Source organism: Columba livia, chromosome 2 (genome assembly GCF_036013475.1).
Source record: "Columba livia isolate bColLiv1 breed racing homer chromosome 2, bColLiv1.pat.W.v2, whole genome shotgun sequence".
Lineage (NCBI taxonomy): Eukaryota > Metazoa > Chordata > Aves > Columbiformes > Columbidae > Columba > Columba livia.
In genome coordinates, this window is record NC_088603.1 from 134,543,118 (window position 1) to 134,562,672 (window position 19,555).

A 19,555-nucleotide genomic window follows, 5' to 3' on the forward strand; every position below is an offset into this window, starting at 1 on the left:
TAAAAGTTTGCTATCCAAGCTCTTGTAAAGTAAGGGCACACGCAGCATGCAAAGGCATGGGGGCCGGGGGGGATGCAGGAAGGAGCAAAATCAACAAAAATCTCTTGCAAGAGAAAAGGACTTACATGTTTCCTTTGCCATCGTACACCCATCTAGTGCTGCCAAGTCCTTCATAGTCTGAAGCCCAATAATACACACAGGCATTAATGTGCAAGATAAACAGCAGGTATCCAGTTGTTCGAATGACCCTATAAAAGTCAACAGATTCCTGTAAAACAACTTACTTTTTTCCTTCCTTTTAATATGGAACCCATAGCTTTTTTTCATTAAAAAATATTTATATTAGGTGTCCACTAAGCAGTTCCTCACCTGTATTGACTCTGTTAAAAAAAATAGCTGGCAGTTACCCATCTCTCACGTTTGTCCAAGGTCAAATAAATATCTTTCCCAGAATCTTTGACACAGGGTAATTCCTAAATTATGGTTCCCTGAGGACTTTATAATCAGTTTCTTTAATTGGCTATGAATATTTACAGAAATTTGAAGTTATAATAATGAGGCTAGGGGTTAATGTGTTTGCCAAACTGTTCAAGATAGGCTCTAAACTTGTTAATCAAAGCCAAGAACTGTCTGAGGTCAGAAATGAACTGCTTTACCACAGCTGTGCAAGGAAGTTTGCAGCAGGTCCACTACTTAATATGATTTAGTGGCTACAGCAGGAGTTACATCATTCCTAATCCCCATTCTTATGATTATGACCAGTTCTTTGAAGAACACCAATGAATTACTTCATCACCAAGCAGCTTTCTGTTTAATACGATAATGCCCTCATTTGCCTTTCCGTGCCATTAAGCAATCTACCTATATGTACTCTTCTTCTTGAGGATGTTGACAAATGAATGCCACTTGTCCACTTAAATGTTGGTGTGCTTCCAGGACAGCTCTGTTTAGGGTTGCAATCTGTTGAGAGCAGCAGATAAGTTCATTTGATCTACTCAAATTGCAATATTTACCATACTGGTCTTGTGCACAAGTTTGAATCCACACAAGTGGGCTCCTGAGGTCTGAGTAAAGGTTCTGGAAGCTTTTGCTGCAATATATATTATATTTTTCTAGGCATGTATTGAATCTGCCACAATAAGATGTAGTAACTTTTGCTAGCTCTGTTCCTACAAACTCAAACTAATGAGTTTGAGAAGAGAATCCACCCAGGCACGTACACTTGCTGTGTAGAATTTTCTTTGACATTATGCAGTTAATTCGTGCCTTATTGCTCAAACGGTGACCGTACCAGGATCTCAGATGAAATAACATTACTATATTCAAATAAAATACTGTAGTTTGCACAAACAGCCTGTCTTTTTTAGATTTTAGCTCCCATTTGTACTCTTTTTCTGTATAATTAACTCTCTTCTCCATTTGTAATTTTCTTTCCTCTACTGCCTTTGGCCAGCCAATTAAAAGATCTCTGCCATATAAATGTTTTTTACCAATTAACACCTCAAAAATTGAGAATCAGTGTTTTCTGAAGTATGTTTTAAAGCATTGTATTAGGGCATGGCATGACACATTTAGTAAGTGTTCTTGCTAATGCAAAATATGACATTTTGGTAACACAGTATGCAAGGCATTTTTTTTTATACCACAAACTTTAGCAATGCACTGATGGGAAAGCTTATCAATAATAAAGCATCAATACTGCTAACCTTATATATGCTGAGCAATATTGAAGTCCATGTGCTTTACCTCTGTTTTTCTGTGTATGAGGTAGGTAACGAATTCAATTTGTAATATTTACATTCTGCAGTTTACATTCTGCAAGTGATTTAATATTGGAAAATGTGAGTGAGCCTGTGACCAGGAGCATTTCTAAATGAGCACCTTAGCTGTTTTTTTGACAAACAAATCAACATCACATCCTTCAAAGCTGGGGTAGTTTGAAGATATACACATTCTCAAATTTCCCTTGAAACAACTATTTCCCATTCCATACTTTCATACAGTGTGAAACTCTTCCCCTTGCAAAACTGCCTATTTGAGTGAAAAAGGGTTTGCTAATTTGTTCCCATTTCCTTGAAGTCCGTATACACACAACATTTTTGTTACATACAAACTAATTACTTGATTCAAATGCATCTATATTAAAAATCTGTATCTCCCAGTACTCACTGCAATAGGAGATACAGAAAAGTCATTGAATCATGACTCCAAAGCAAATGACATAACGGATGTAATATGGAAAATAATTAATTTTAAAAGTTCTCAACATTAAAAAAGTTAAAAAATACAAAAAAAGCAGAAGAAAATAATTCTTTTTAGTGAGATTAGAAATTAGAGATGGTAGGGAGGAAGTGATTCAGAAAGTGAAAAGCAATTTCTTCATCGTGTGGGAATTCAGAGAAACCTTCTCTTTTACCAAAAAGATTTTTTTTTTTTCAAAAAAAGAAAAATAAAACAAACCCACAAAAGACTCTTCAGTAGGTGAAAGGAGAGGGTCATATAAGAATGAGCTTTGTGGAGGTCAACATCTCAAAAATAACAGAACTTTCAAACTTGTAAATTTTATTTCACAGTCATGTGAAAATATGACAGAGATGATTTTTCAACCTCCTTTTCAAATTTAACTGGTTTCTAAATCTCATAAAATATGGTATTTGCAATGTATAAGTACCAAGTATACCATTTAAGTCCAATAATCTCTGAAACAGAATAAGATGGTAAACAACAGATTCTCATTCGTGCTCAGCAGCACACAGGAACAATACATGGCCCAAACTGGAACAGGGCAACAAAAACTGTTGGCTTAGCAATTGCACAGGATAAACTAAGTCTGATGACACTGACAGTAGGTGACAATAATGGTGAAACAGTAGATGGGTTCATTGGGTCTTAGCAGCATCACTGACTGGCTGATGGGCCTATGAAACTTGCCATACACATGTCCATGGAATGACTGAGTTGAATCCAACATTCTTCTAATCAGTGCAGAAGGTGAGAACATAGTGCAGTGGACAACAGTTATAATCACAATTTGAGATCTGTGCTGAATTGATTTCCATTCCAAGTTTAGTCAATGCAGTGGAGGATCAAGTTTCTGTATATGCCAGGTTCATGGTGAGAGCATGTTTGAAGAAAAATGTTGACACAGGCTCAAGTTCATGGCTCTTATTAAGTAAAAATAAACAGCTGCTGAGGATTTGGCACTGCTATTAGCAGCCTAAAGAAACCCTTCTTTAGTTCTTCCACTAAAGAAGCTTCTGATCTGATCTGCTAAATCTTAACAGGAGCCTCAGTTTTGCCTGAACCAGGGCAGCTGAACTGAGCTAGATTCCATATGTGAGTGAAGCTTTACATTTATTATTCTAATGATTACAATAAAAACAAATATTTTAAAAAGTCTTAAATTGAACAGTTAAAGATGTATCATATTCTATCCAGTACTTCATTGACAACCCATGAAATCAAATGAAATGCTTTCTGTGCCAAGCTTTGCATGCTACCAGAGTTTAATAAGCACATACCTGTAGATGTATGCTTTGTCCAGGATAGCTTCCAAACGATCATTAAACTCAAAGAATGTGTTGTGCTGAATGTAAAACAAATGAAAGGAATCTAATCACTATTCTTCACCACACGTCTTTTTCTAATAGTACTGACATTAGTCCACATACGCATTTTGAAAATAATGGCTTTTTCAGTAGACTTTATTTAAACATTTAACTGTAAGTTGAACTGCAAAGCAAAGATGAAAATTGAGTTAAACAGTGTTTCTGGTGTTGAGTATCCCATTAATCTGATTACAGAAATAGCCTTGCTGTTTAGGTCAGACTACTGCAGATGAACAACTTCTGATTCCTCAGACATATGTAATTGCTTGGGCATCTTTATCAGACAGAATAACACACATAAAAATCCATTTTTACTATTTCTGAAATTCCAGTAATTCTCAGTAAGTGATGATGTATGTCAACCACCACATACTAGATGATACCGTGTGATAATAATTGATGCTGTCTTGAATTCCTCCCGTTAATTATTTGTAATTTGCCTTTAGTGATAGCCCTTAATATTTTAGTGTAACTTTTTTCTTTGTTTTTGTCTAATACATGTCTGTTTGCCTAGTATAAGGTGCTGTTTAACTTTTCATTATGTCATATTGTTTTGGTTCTGATTTATGGAATTTTTAAGTTTTGTTGAAAACTGAAGGGAAGAGCACCCTCATTCTATTATCAGAGTTCTTGTTTCCCCTCCAACTTTAAAATGAAAGCCAATTTCTCATCAACATATTGCTTGTGTGAAGGGGAAAGTATTTAGCCAGAGCGGCCTGCTGGGTACCATGAAGTATAGGGAGAGGGCTGTTGTCTAATCTCTTCTCAGCCCCTTAATTGCACAACTCCAGATGTCTTTGGAATGAGTAACGGAAGTGGGTGTATGCTTGTTAAATATGCTGTGTATAGGTTATGTTGTCCTTAAAATTGCCTCCCTTGCTTTTAAGCACCTGACATTAACAACAGAAGGGGAAAATACATTGGCATTAATTAGGGATCTTAAATTATTTTTTTAATGTTTGAAAACTAAACAGGTAATTAAAGGTTAATCTAATTTAAATAATGGAAACAAACCAGCCTTAATCACAACACACCTTTTAAAAGTAGGAAATGATAAAGTCAGAAGAAAAATAAGAGAGTAAGGGCTTAATTTGGCTAGATTATATCTTGTACTTTTATTTTTTTTTTGTTTTGTTTACTGATGTTGTAGTTTACCTGAAGATATTGTCTGCTTTTTATATTTCATATTCCTAAATGTTATAAACAACTTTCCATTGGGTTGTAAAAACATTTATGTGTGGTAACTAACACACATACACTAACACAGATCTTACCTTTAGCATCCTATTTGCTCTAAATGCTGGGTTAAATCCAAAGAAGAAGTATAAAACTTCAAACGGCAACACTGATATCACATCGAGCTGTTGAAGAGCAAAGAGGTCAATGTAAACTTCACAATAATCGTAACACATTTACTTGCTGTCAAAAACCTACTTAGATGGAATCATGCTGGAGTATACTATTATATTTGAACTGTCAGCATGGTAGGTCTGTAACTTCCAAGTACTGGGAGGCAAGATTATCTCTTTGAAAACAACAACAGCTTTGCTCTGCGCTGCTTTTAAATCCCACATGCAAGAGATTTTCATCTGTTTCATGGGGATTATTAACAGCACCTCAGCTATTTGATTACCGATACATTCTGTTATTTCAGTTATAGTCCTGACAATACTAAAATGGTAGGCACGTGGCTGGTGAGTGGAGGTGAGGACTTCACAAGCACTTTGTAGCAGTCTTATGGCTTTTAAAACCAGGCTGCCTAAAGCAATCTGGGGAAACATGATGAATTAGACTCCTTGCTTGCAACCTGCAGGAGCCATGTGTTCCAAACAACAGATTCATCATAGGATAGGTTTGGATTTTTTTTTTTTTCCAGTAGATGTTGTCCCTTTTTTTTTTAATATTTAGATGCTTCTGCTTCCCATATCACTAAGATTTTCAACATCTCCCTGCAGTACATCAGCTCTGTGATTATTATTCTTATCTGCCTACTTTATTATTTCCAAGAATTCTTTGGAAAGAAGGAAAGATATGGCAAACTAGGCTTTGCCTTTTAAAAAACCTTGTGATGCCTTGCTTTGTTGCTGATATCGGGGATAAAAGAGGGATGTGGAACTGTAGGCTTCGTCTCACTGTGTTCAGAAATGCCTTTTGCCTGAGACACATAACTTGTGTTGGCAGCAACTAACCTGCAGCACTGACCTTTTATTCCATGTCAGTAAGATGCAGTTAATACCTGAACTCTGAAAAAAACAAAGCTAACCAAAAAATTGACTGAAGAGAATCAGCCTTTAAGGGCTTCTCTCCCTCTCTCAGAGACATCTAAGAGGAGGCAAAATTTAATCAGAAGTGCTTTAATATCAGAATCTGTTAATTAGTACTTAATCATATGCCAAATTCCCAGATTATATCTATATCTTTCATGTGGTGAGAACACTCAACTCTCATTAGTTCCTGCAGAAGCCAAAAGCACTAAACATGCTGCAGGTGTGAACTTAAAATAAAACCATACATATCCACTTAGTTCTCCTGCTGTAAGTTTGACTCTGTCCTACTCACTTGCCTGTACAGTGAATATCCTGCGATTTTGGATAGCTTAACCTCAAGTATGTAAGCAGTGATATCACAGTTACTGAGACAAATTTAACTCTGAAACAAAGCAGGTGCAAAAGTATTTACAGAAAAGGAGGGAGCAATAACTGAGCTTTCAGAGGTGTGGGCCCAGTGTCACAGAACTGCATGTGTATCAGCAATACAACAGACTATATATAATCTGTTGGCAAAAACAGTATTTAGAAACAAAATGAATGTTTTTTTCTAAATCAAATGCATCTTTGTTTTTACAAAGTGTAATGAGCATCAAAATCTTATTTTGAATTTTTACTTACTTGTGTGAGTGGTGACCTATTCAGTACCATGCATAAGAGTTTTCTGCATAGAGTCATCTTCTAACTTCAAGGCTTTTCATTTTGTTTAAGGAATCTCTGGCAAGCTGTGCTATTGTCTTTCAGCGTCAAATGTGTCAAACCAGAGAATTTTATGAATTCTATTTCATTAAGCTATTACTATTCAGAATTAATATTTGTAATTACATTCAGAATTCTTCTGTTTTACAGCTAAACATTGTTTATGCAGATGGCAATCTTCAGCTGATGAGCTGAAAGCCAATGCTTTCTGGCAATGTTCTTAAACTAACACTGTTTTAAAGTGAATAAAAAAAATCCTGTGCAATCCTACAACCAGAACTTGCATATTGACGTCAGTAACACAGGATCTGCTTACCCGAAATTTCATAGAGCTGTGGTAGAATTTCTTCATTTCTACTCTGTCTGACTACAGTGATAATGAAAGGAGAAAAAGGCATAGTCAAGAACAGAATATCAAGAATGATCCTCTGCTACTTGACAATAATAAAAATAATATTCTGATTGTAAGTATGATGTCAGTTATATTACTGGTGCTCTAAAAGTGTGAGTGGGGAAATATATCTGTAGGAAGAAGTATTACTTTTATTAGATCGTTTTACATTAGACCAGGTTTTATTAGACATACTTGAAAAAATAAGGTCTGGCTGTTGGTCTAGCAAAACCTGTTACTTTTTTCCCACAAGTCTTCCCTCTCAAGACATCTGTACCTGTTGGTGCTTCATCCAAACCCCTTCAGTTTCAGGACCAAAGTCTCCATTTGACTTTAGTAGTTCCAAGAAAAATGCAAAGAATGTTTCTTATGATGCTGAACAAAATTAGCTCTTTGACAGCTAGCATTAAAATGCTAGTGTTATTAGCATTATAATAATCAACATTGCATTCATTAGTAATTATTAGCTATTTATTTTTATGTTTCTCTCCATGGGGACTGATGCTAATACCTTAATAAGAAAGAGTAATCACAACTTTCTAAAGAATGTATCTATTATTATACTTTCTCTATTTATACCAGGGACACTTTAAAAATAGCTTTAAAATCTTAAGGATATTTCCATGCCTACTTTTCACTATTACCAGTTTAAGCATTAAACCAGATGCAGGAGATCAGGCAGTAGATGATCTCTCCATGCACTAAAATCTCTGAATTTTACCAACAACGTCAACAGAAATACAAAGTAAGCTTCCTACATTAGACTTTTAACCTTATTCATAAAACTTGAGTTTTGTAGGATTTAGGCAAGATTGCCAGTTACTTAGTGTCTTGGCATGGAAAAATACATTACACTGCACTGCATTTAATATCTATCCAAAATATATTTGCACAGTTTTATCTGAGATTCTTCTGTAAAGGAATCGGTAATGTCTTGTGTGCACAATGTGTAAAATTTTATGTAAAATCACAGAACTTAAGCTAGTTCCAAATTACATTTGTGGATATATAATTTTTAATTTTCTGTCTGTTGAGTACAGTAGTGTCACACTGAAGTTATCTAAACTCATTTTTTCCCACATTAGGTTTTCTTCTATAAGAAGTTAAAGAATAAAAAGTGGGGAAGTTTTGAAAGAAAAGTTAATGTTCTAGATGTCCTTTTGATATGATAAGGTCAAGCTTTTACCTTTTTTCAGATACTTGCTTAGAGTCTTATTTTGCATTTTTCTATAAAAAGATAACACAAAAATAGTAGGAAGAAGCAAAATTGAATATACATATTTTCCCAAAACAAAATATCTCAAATAAATTATTTTCCTGAAATTACATGGATTTGCTCTGATTTTGGCAAAAAACCCACAATCTCACAATCTGTAAAAAACCATCCTTTCCAGCTGTAGCAGAAGATGCATGGTTTTCAGCTGTGATTCTTGCACAAGATGAATAGAAAGCTGAAAGTTTCACACAAACACACAAACTCATGCGTGTATGAGTACATAGTCATATAATCACTGATTTCAGTGAAGCTGCACTAGTTTTCTTCTGGTGAGAAAGAGCTTTATGCCTTTTCTGACTGCTTTTACTTTCAAATCTGTTTTTTTGAGGTTGTAGACAATGGATACATTTTCTTCTTCCAGTATAGGATAAAGGAAGGTCAGTGAAGAAGAACATAGGTATCCTTTGGTAAATAAGAAAATGTTACATAGATTTGACACAGCAGGAAAAAAATGTGTCAGTTTAGAGGGAATTTCTATAGTGTACTTTAACTCACAACTACTTACCCATGGAAATCCTACTTCCAATACTTACTATTATATCTCCACCTTTTAAAAATTGCACTCGAGGCTGGAAAACCAGTAAGTCACACAGATAGCAGATATCACAAATGATGTCGATGGTAACCCAATATACTGTATTACTTGGGGTTTGGTATGGAAACACAAAGCGAAGGGGAATAAACCAGCAATTCCAATTATAGGCGATTGTCACAAGCATGAGCCATGCTACGTAACGGCGATCTGAAAGAAAAAACATTGAAGGTACAGGCATGAACTTAGGATCTTTTCTCATTCTTTTAGACATATTTATTCTACTGCAATTTCTGGGACTGTTTCTGCCCAGAGCAATCTACCATTCTCCCTTTTTCAACGGCACAGGTTACTAAAGTTATATAGATTGGAACTAGGAGTCACACAAAGAGTTTGCAAAATAGAGATCATATAGAACTTAATAATGCATGTGAATAAACTTGATATATTTTGCATGCTGCTGGTGTATGTTATTACTGAGTAAAGAATTATTTGGCCCTAAAATGGGACAAATTTGACATCAAGAGTTAGAAGACCAGGGCTTTAATTGTGGTTGGTTTGCCTACCAGCTTTGTGCATACCGTCTTTACAGCTGTTGTCACTTTTCATGTCTTTTACCTGTTTGGAATACATTTTCTTTAGGGCAGGATCTCTGAGTTGCAAACTGGAATGTGGATCTTATAGTTGCTCACAGGTATTAGGTAACACGAGGTGACTTCAGTACTCCTTTACCCCATTCAATTGCGTAGTTTTTAATTTACCTGTGTATGAGTCTATGCTGTCTGGTAGTTTCAGGTACTGCATGTATTTTTTCAGTGGAGGTTTTTTGAATTTACAGCACAGCATATCACAGTAATGATCCTCCTCTGGCTTTGCTTCTGCATCTTCTTTCTTTTCTTCTTTCTTTTCTTCTTTTGGTGGGGGTGGAGGCTTCTTCTTTGATGGTGCTAGCCACATTGAATACCACGTAGAATGCCAAAGGATGACATTTTAATAAAGGCTCAATTAGTACACTCTGTTTGAACATGTACAAAAGCCTTATCATGTTAAAAACTCTTCTAAAAACACCTGTCAGTGACTAAAGCTGCAGTTCATTATAATACTGAATGCATTAGAAAACAGATTGGCGAATAAAATCTCCACCGTTATAATCAGGTACATCTTCCATCAAGAACAGGGCACTTCATGTTACAGAGTGCAACATATATATTGCTGTTTTCCTTGGACAGTGCCCACAAGTAATGACATAAAAGACTGACAAGAAATAGATAATTCATAATTCAGCATTCATTAATGCAACTGGGCATTTGTCTTTACATGACTGTTGCATGCCGTTAGGATGGAGATAAGAAAAGTTGTCTGTGCCGTGGGCTGATCTCTCGCCTCTCTTGAGAACTAATGCGCAAGATGCAGCAGGTGAAACTGATGTGAAGGCTGTGGGTTTGCATGTTTCTGGCCTTACAGAAGGCTTGTGGCACTCGTTTGAGCCCAGTTCTTCCATATTTGGGCCTGATAATTTTAACCACACATTTGTCCCATTAATTCTGGTGGCTTTACCTCCGAGTAGCATACACAGTCGCAGCCATAAACTGGCAAACGGGATCTATAATGATTTAGGATATAAGTGTTTGTAAGTTCTACAAAGAGAACAAAAGAGGTAAATGAGCAAAGAAACCTTTTTGTAAAGTAATTCCTTTATCAGCTGGTGTAGTTTATAATACTTCAGGCACTATTTTTTCCAGCTTATTAAAAAACAGTTAAGCAATAAACAGTGTATAAAAAAGTAAAAATATAACATCACCACACTCAATTCTTTGTGAAAAGGAAAAAAAAAAGCCAAACCTTGCTCTTAAGGGGAATATCATATTGGGTTTATGTTTCATATTTTGTCAAAAATAAATGTTTAATTTCAGATGATTTTGCTCTATTTGAAGCATGTACTTAGAGTCCTCAGTGTATCTGGAAGATTGCTGCCATGGCAAAAATTTTATTTACTTTTACCTAGCATTTCTAATCTCAGAATGACTAATATCTACCCATAAGAAATGTATGTTTCTTCATATGTTTCAGATTTCTCCCCATATCTGAGAACTACTTTCAGATACATAAAACTGCTAGACATTGTCCAAGACTTTTTCCCCAAATCCATTAGTGATGCAGTTCGAAGGCAGCTCATACCTAAGGATCTGGTTTATTGTAGACTAATGAGGATAAATTGACTACAATGGCACAAACTTATTGATTTCAGTGGGTAAATGCATACACTTACCTGAAAATTTTATCACAGTACTTTTCTGTTTCCACAAAATAATTTTCTTCTTTTAACTCAACAAATGCACAGCTATTTTTGGAGTTACTTACAAGCCGTGGGACTTCCTTCAGGGGAGGACAGCACTGGGTCTTTCAACTTTTCCTTATAGACTGTTGCCCTTTCCCGCAGTTTTTTGACGATCTCTTGAAGCTGGGCATCAGCATACTCATTTCTTTGTAAACCTGAAGGTGCTGGCTTCTCCCTGCTAATTAAAACAAAAAGAAATAAGCTTCATGTACTGGAAAGCACTGGAAGGAAATGGTGCTAATTCTACTTCTGAGCACAAGTCAGACCTAAAGACTTGATCTTTATTGGCCGCAGTGCTTATTCATATCACTTAATTCATGGTAAGTGGGCACCTAAGTTAACACTCCTGCTTATGTCAACTGATGTTGCTGGCTACATATGCAGCAGTGCACGTATTTCAGGCAGAGGAGGTCCTGTACCCTGTGCTTTGTGTAGCCCACTACACAAATGGCTTCCCACTGCTGCTTTTCACCAAGTTCTACTGTGGCCATGGAAGGTCTAGAGCTTATCTTGTGGGTTACCTAATATATAAGGCATGCTCTTACCATCTGTGCATAAAAATGTGCTCATAGTTATAGTGGTGGTATCTTAACAATGACAAGACATCATTACTAAATGAAAGACTGAGATGTGCAGGTAGGGGAGGAGAGACTATGTTTATTTTCTGCTTCCTAATCTTGGGAGAATTGATTTAATCTCATTTTTGCAACAGATATCAGCTAATATGATGTTAAAATAAATGCATATTTTACCAAGTAGAAGCAAGGCAATTGTGTTCCTGCTGCAGCTGCTTTCTTCCCATTAAGAAGTTCCCACTGCTTGTTTATTTGTAGTCACAGTAACACCAAGCTGATATTCCAGTACTCACAGCATTTCTTCAAACCTGAGGACCATTTGTTTTCAAATACCTGTACTCTCACCTTCTGCACCAAAACTAATGCTTTTAATAGGATCTATGCATACTCTGCAGTCAGTTAGAAGCTCTGCCTGAAGGTATTTCTTGATCAGATCTTTTGAAATTTCATCCTCGATTACTGTGGGTGTTTTGGAGCACCATCCAGCTGGCAGCTGGACCATGCATTTGGACTTCCTCTATGTACAGACCAAGATATGAGATTTATGCTGCATCCTAGACTCAGTACTTCTCAGCTGGTGTCACACATTGGTGTCACAGCTGGCTGGAAATGGCTGTGACTGGCACAGGGCAGCTTGATGCCCCCTCCCACACAGGTCACAGCTAGCACCCCTGTATCAAAAGCCTGACAGATGTGCTTAATACAGGGAGCACAGCAGAGAATTGTTCTTTCTTGTCAGCTTTTCAGCTCTGTCCCAAATACCATGGAGATGTGGATGTTACAGGAAGAAACAGGACAAGAATGAGGCGCATCTGAAATTTCCAAATTCTTGAGAAGACCTTCGCAAAGATGAATAGAGGGAAAGTGATGTGACAGCATCTTGAGTAGGGAAGAAATTAAAAGCACTCCGAAGTGATCATTGAATAAAGACCATGTCTCTTCAAGACCTAAGCCTACTTTGAATTTTCTAACAGAAGGAGCTGTGACTAAAAAGGAGAGTGGGATGCGTGTAGCTTTTTGAGAAACACCCTTTTCTGGAGACACAACATATATCACGGTGCCCAACGAAGTACAATTAAAGGATGTGAAAATTATTCAACAATAAAATCATTTGATAAAATGGAGATAGGCTGTTAAAAGCAGAAGAAGCAGAAGTCTGGAAGTATGTGGTTATCACTTCTCTAATTTAAGTCTTCTGTAGTGTCTATTTCTTAAAACTCCCTGGACAGGAGATTAATCAAACAGTTCTGATATACCTTGTAATCTCATCACAGTTCCTTTTGTGTCACATATTCCCTTTGCTCAGGCCATCTGCAGTGTAATTAATTCCTTTCTTGTTTTGAGCTAGCATGTCACAATTAGTTTTTCAGTTTCTGTGCAAAGAATTTCAAATTATTCTTACCCTTTGCTGTTGCTGTGTTTGCCCAGGGCATTAGCTATCTTACAGTAAAATACACTTATCACTAGTGTCATGCCAAAGGCCCCTTCTATCTGCTTTTGAGGGATAAGTTATAAAATGCACAGGATTTTCTTATTATTTCACAACCTTTCCAATAAAAGTTTAAGTCTTCTCTATAATAAAATTGGTGCTCTATCATTGCAGTTTAGCCCAAAGGAACCACATTGTTTTTTTGGTACTGATTAGAAACTATGTGAATTTGTTTTAAAGTTCTTTGCCCCACAGTTGATGAGAAATTGATTTTCTTTGCCCTACTTCTCATTTGGTTTGCATTATGTCCTCTATTATTTTCTAGTAATGAAATGCTTACTTTAAATTTTCTCTGGTTAATACAGATGGAGGAGGCTGCATGTTGAATACTGCTGATTTGAAAATGTGTACTGTACCTTTGTGTGGAGGTGCACTCTAAATTGCCTTAGCTCATGAATTCTGCTCAAACTTCACTCCATCTCTTGCGTTAGGTGGTGCTTTGCCATGAGTGAGTGCCACCAGTGTCCTGCAGCTGCCCCTCACTGCATGCAGCATTCTTGGTGGAGATTATGGTCTGGCTCAGCAACTCCTGACTGGCCTGAGATAATTTCCCCAGCAGAGCTGAGGTGTTTTGCTCTTTTTCTCCTCTCTTTTTTGTTTGGTGATGCTTCTTTCACTAGATATGTGCTATTTCATGTAGTAAACCTTTTATTAACTCTATTCATATATGTTTTATAAATTCATATACATAAACACGTAGCTGTCAGCAGAACATGACAGCTGGCAGGGACAAGATAATAGGCCAGAAACCCTGCTAAGATAATTCTCCTTAAAGAGACCACATTTAATAATCTTAATTTATCCATCATACAATATTGCCATATATTCTGGTTCTGGTTTACTACCCCTCAGACTTTCAGACCTTGTGCCTGTGAGAAAGGTTAGTTTGACTTATGTTTTTAAAATGCTCTGTTAAGGAGATAATGCCTCATTTTGAATCCATAATTATACTTATTCTCACCTCGCAGTTACATTTACAGACTGTTTTGATTTTATACCAGGCTCTTTTCAGTTTTATTCTCTCTATGAAAGCTCTCAGAGGGTGACTGAACGTGTTGATATCAATCAGTTCCTGCTTTGTCTCTTCCTGTGCCATACAGCTGAATAGTTTGTGCCACACAGGGACAGATCAGCACAGTTGGAGATAGATCCGCTGTGTTACTAACACACGGCTTAGCTGGGCAGAAAGATGCTTTGCCTTTGGATTCCCATGCTGAGCTGTGCTGAGTGCTAGGATTTGTCTCTAAGCTGATATGTTATTCTTTAAGAAAATTTATCTCTGACCTTATAGAATCATGAAATAGTTTGGATTGGAAGGGACCTTTAAAGTTCATCTAGTCCAACTTTTGTGCAATATATTACAATAGGCCTAGATCTATATTAGTTACTACACGATGTAGTCCTTTGCAGAGTGGAAATGTTTATTTCCTGCAGAAGTAGCATTTTCACATGGCCTAGGAAATGAAAACGTCAGGACCACAACTCATGTACTGTGCACAGAGTTTTGTTATTACCTCAAATATATTTTGTTTGACATTAACAACATATATAAAAACAGAAGTATAACAATAGTGTAGTTTTCTTACATTTTCAATTTGTAGATTTTGTCTTCTGAACTTGCAGGTTTTAACTTGTTTGTTGAGTCAATCAAATTACTGTGCCTTAATTCTCCCCATGCCAGGAGAAAAGATTTAGACACCTATAGCATAGTGGAAGAAAATGGCCCTGAAAGACCAAGCTATGCAAATACTATGTTGAGTGTGCTAACGTATGTAGCATCTGTTAAGTACTGTGACTTTGAAGTTTTCTGTGTTAAGAGTTCAAACAAAACAGAGATCAAAAAATGCAATAGCTTATTTCAGAACAAATAAAGTTTACCCTTTTCTAAGTTACAATCTAGAGTTTAATTCTTTCTTGCTTTTTGGCCATGAATACCAAATACCTGAGTTCAGTTTCATCTTCTCTCTACCAGGTGACCTCTGAGAAAATGCATTTCATAAATGCATGCCGCTGCCTGAAAAAAATCCATACCACTTCTTGCTGATTTCGGTTATAACCCTTCTTCTTGCAGTACTTAAGAAACTTTCTCCTGTCTACCAGGAAATAAAATTCTTGATCTTGCAATAGAACTTTTAATGCATTTATTGAGCACTGACATTATGATTTATGATCATATTTGCAATCTCTGCCTTGAAAAAATAATTTATTGTCTTGAATAAATTGTGGAGAATCTCTATATTCAAATGAACAATTTTCAGAAGGATATGACAAGGCATAGCTATACAAATGTCCACAAAACATAGCTGAGAAAGATTTCAGTGAGATAGAAAGATTTAGTTTTAGGTATCATGAAAGATATTGATTTAAAAACACATTCTCAATTTCTGCTGATAGTCCCAGTGTGGGCAAATGTTACAGAAAACAGAAACTTCTATCTGCCCTCAGTCTAAGCTCACACATCGTGAATGACTAGGAAACCTAAAGTTTCTCTGTAACAGAAAAAAAATGTTAGTCATCTGCTTGGTACAGGAACAGGGGTATTCCAAAAAGCTAACTTTAGCTATTCTGATTATGTTTTCTTTATAGTCATTAGGAGGCTTCTCTGAGGAGAGTTTCTAAGATAGGTTTCCTCTCTGAATTGCCCATGAAAGGAGGCCATCCTTCTCCTTTACCTGCACAGGAAGCTGATGGAGTTTTAGGAGTGAGATTTGATATTTTCTTTAATGATGTTGGTACAAAATGCAGTAGTTTGCTAATGATAGGACATTGGATTTGGAAGATCAAAAAGTAAGATTGATTCCTATATAGGAAAAATTGAATTATTTAGACTGAATAGTAGAAATAAGAACAAATCTAATGCTACATAATGAAGACATGCATTTAGAAACAAATAATAAGAATTTATTTTGTAAATGGTGGGATCATCACTTGCAGATGACAAAAGGATAAATATCCAAGTGTTTTAGTTGACAACAGGGTGTCTATGAGCCATACTGTAATCTGGCTGTGAAAAACGCTGGTGCAAATGTAACCCTAGAATGCATTTGACATAGTGCCAGTGAACAAAATGTTAATATTGGTATATAAGCCAGTGATGAGAGTTATTCTGACCAGCTATACTAAAAAGGTGAGTTCATATAAGAAACTGTGTGAAGTTTCTAAGAATGATCAATGCTACTGTGAACCTGGCATTAAAAAGGAGAGCAAAACAGTTAGAGAGAGAATAGGATCGTTGCCCATAAATTCAAATTTTGGTGGAGAACCATGTAGAAAAAAGCAGTATTTGAGCTGAGGAACAGTATTTTAATAAGAAGAAATGTGAATAGAAACACCACAAATTAGTATGAGTTAAAGGTCTAAAGAAAGTTTGTTAATTTTTAAAAACTGATACTAGACAACCTTCTAATATGAGTGAATAGCAGTTGAAGTATGACAGACTTCAAGAATATATAAGCTGAGATCATGAAGACTATAGTAGGCAGTGATTCCCAAGAATGTAAGAGAATGGATGCAGCAGAACAGGAAATCCTTTTCAGCAAAGAAAGTAGTAACATATAAAGATCTGGAAAGTGAATAATAGACTCAACTTGTATAGACAGCACTGGGTCCACTGCAATAAAATCTCAACAGCTCAAGTGCTAAGAAAGTGAGTTTCTAAGGTAAATATCTTATCTTGAAGTCCTGAAACAAACTGTTGACATGTTAGATCCCATGGAATTTCAAAAAGCTCTTAATTACATTTTTATTTTAGTTAGCAGTCTTGAAACAAGTATCTTCCTCTGCCCCAAAATCTCTTCTGTTAAGAGGGAATGTGTCTGAGGGAGATCCATCTTTAATGAGCCAGATGATGATGTCTTTCTCTATTTGCTGCATGTTTTGAAATGCTGGCAGTATGTTAACTTCAATAAAAAAAGAATAAAGTCTATTTTTATTTTCATTCTATTTTAGGATTGGGTTCTTCTTCACAATACAATTTGAATTTGCACTGATGTTACTTTTGTCCTACTATCTATTTTATTGCATATTTCATTAGTTTAAACATAGTGATATAATAATATTCGGGTTGCTTTTAGTTATATATAGAAGCAAGAACAGGCCATAAGCATTAATAAGCTTTATGTCGATACCATGTAAATAAAATTTTCCATTGGAATTCATTACTTTTCCTCAGTTCAGAGTCTTTGTATAGAAATTATGCTCAATTTGGCCCCAAGAAAATGTTCTGGAAATGAAATGCATAGATCATCCATTTCCCAGATCTCTAGTTGTATTCATACAGCGAACTGGATATAGAAACATCAATGTTCAAGGTAGCCACAGTCTTTCAGAGTTACATACAGACAGTGGACTCAGAACAAACTTCTTGATGCAGTGTAGACTGAAATCTAGTCATTTAGGTTGCATGTCATTCCTCCTGTTTAGTACAAAGCCTTGTCACAGCAGCTTCTTTGACAATCCGCCCAGTTATTCAATCACAACTGACTGTGAATCCTCTAATCTTCTTTATAATACTCTCTAAGGAGAAGTCTGTCTCAGTGCTGAACACATGCAACTCTCACTGAGGTACCAGATTAAAATGTGAATAAGATTTTATTTTAATTAGTGATTTTGCTGTATTAACTATGCAAAAGTAATCAGGATGAATATTGAAATCATCAATTAAATTTGAAAATTCACCTTTCTTTAATGTCACTGGTGATATAAAATTCTTTAGTGGCACTATGCTATAAAAAATAAGGGCAGCATAATTTCTGACACTAATTGCTTTAGAATGAAGTATAATACTCTAAGAAAGTACCATATGATAATAAGTGAGGCAGTCCAGCTTCACTTATTTCCTTATCTGCTGCTGTTGTGTCATTGGGGATTTCTTATCTGTAAGTGATTAAATCTGTCTGGGGCATCTGTCGCTAATCAGGAACTTTTAAAGATATTTCTTATCCTATACACATAACATCTGTTACATTCGAACACATTTAAATGCAGACTCATAACTTATTTATGTAACCATATAATAATTTATGCCTAAGGAAAACCAAGTCTTAATCAGAATAGGATCCAGTGCTGTACATCCCTTTTCAAACTCTTTATTCTTCAGTTTTTATTAATATGCAGGGAATAAAAAAACAAAATGAAAGCACTACATTTCCCATAGTGAATTTTTTAAAAATTTGCAATAAAATGTCTCAAATTTGAAAAAAGTAATTTTCAATACATGCATTTCTTATCTGTTTTGTACAGATCCTAAAAAATTCACACAAGCATAGGACTGCAGAGAACTTCGAGGCATCAGGTAATCCCATTCAAAGCAAAATGAAGTATACCTGTGCCATTCCATACAGATTCTTGTCTAACCTGTTCTTAAATATGCCTAGTGATAACTGTTGCAGAATCTTCCCAGAAGAATTTATTCTAGTACTTCACTAGCCTCATTGTAGGAATTTTTCTCAACATAAATCTCTTTCAACACACTTTGTCCTATCCACTGTGAACATGGGATAAAATGAATAGTCCCTTTTATCTTACTTTTTGGCTGTTTGAACATTTTCTATTTAATTTTAATTTCATTTTCTATTACAGTTTTTGCGGTTGCTTTGTTTTGTTTTTGTTTTTGTTTTTGTTTTCCCAAAGGAAAAATATTTGGGAGAAGGGTAAAATTGTATGATGACTAAGAATATGAGTTAATTTTATAATTTTCAGTGCACAGAGGCGTGAATAGCTGAATTAGAATCTTTTAGCTGAAACATGCTTCAAGAAGCTTTAGTTCAACTAGAAAGGGTAAAAATATAAGAGAAGGGAATGGTGGTGTAGATTCAGCTTGTGCAGCAACTGAAGTTGCTCTGCTGTTGGGAACCCTCGGCAGACTTTCACAATGTACTGAAATTCATGCCACATACTATTGTTGCCTATGCCAATTATATAAAATTAGTTTGGTGCAACCAACTGTGATGCAATTCTGCCTTCGTTTGGTAAACTGCTATACAGCCACTTATTCAGGAATTCAGTTCGTGTAGCTTTCTTAGTATCACAAAGAAACTTGGTGAGAGAGAGAAGGAACCTGTTCCTCTGAGGTGACTTTCAATTCCTTCCCCCTCTGCAGGCTCCTGCCACATTCTTTTTCAAATTCAGAAACAAAGGAGGGAAGTTCCCTGTAGACACATTATCACCACGCATCTCCTCTTGAGCGACACTTATCCAGGGAACTGAATAAGACTGGGCTGCCACCCAGACCCTTTTTACTTCTCATTTGATCCTCATATTAATATCTCCGCCCAGAACTGTTTCCTCTGTTCTTCTCTTATGCTGCACAAAATGTGACGTTTTAATTGTAAATAACTAATTTTTGGAACATGAGTAAATAACTGGAGACAGGGTATTTT

General features: G+C 35.9%; 1 protein-coding gene across 1 annotated transcript in view; it reads right to left on the bottom strand.

Annotated features, from left to right (window-relative positions):
- CNGB3 (cyclic nucleotide gated channel subunit beta 3) overlaps nt 1-19,555 on the bottom strand; it is a 63,499-nt gene that overhangs the window by 21,872 nt on the left and 22,072 nt on the right. The window contains exons 4-10 of the mRNA XM_065053936.1: nt 11,135-11,289; nt 9,535-9,720; nt 8,775-8,983; nt 6,891-6,941; nt 4,883-4,969; nt 3,522-3,586; nt 126-248 (exon numbers count right to left, since the gene is read on the bottom strand). Coding sequence (XP_064910008.1) covers nt 126-248; nt 3,522-3,586; nt 4,883-4,969; nt 6,891-6,941; nt 8,775-8,983; nt 9,535-9,720; nt 11,135-11,289 — 876 coding nt within the window. The remainder of the gene's footprint in view (nt 1-125; nt 249-3,521; nt 3,587-4,882; nt 4,970-6,890; nt 6,942-8,774; nt 8,984-9,534; nt 9,721-11,134; nt 11,290-19,555) is intronic.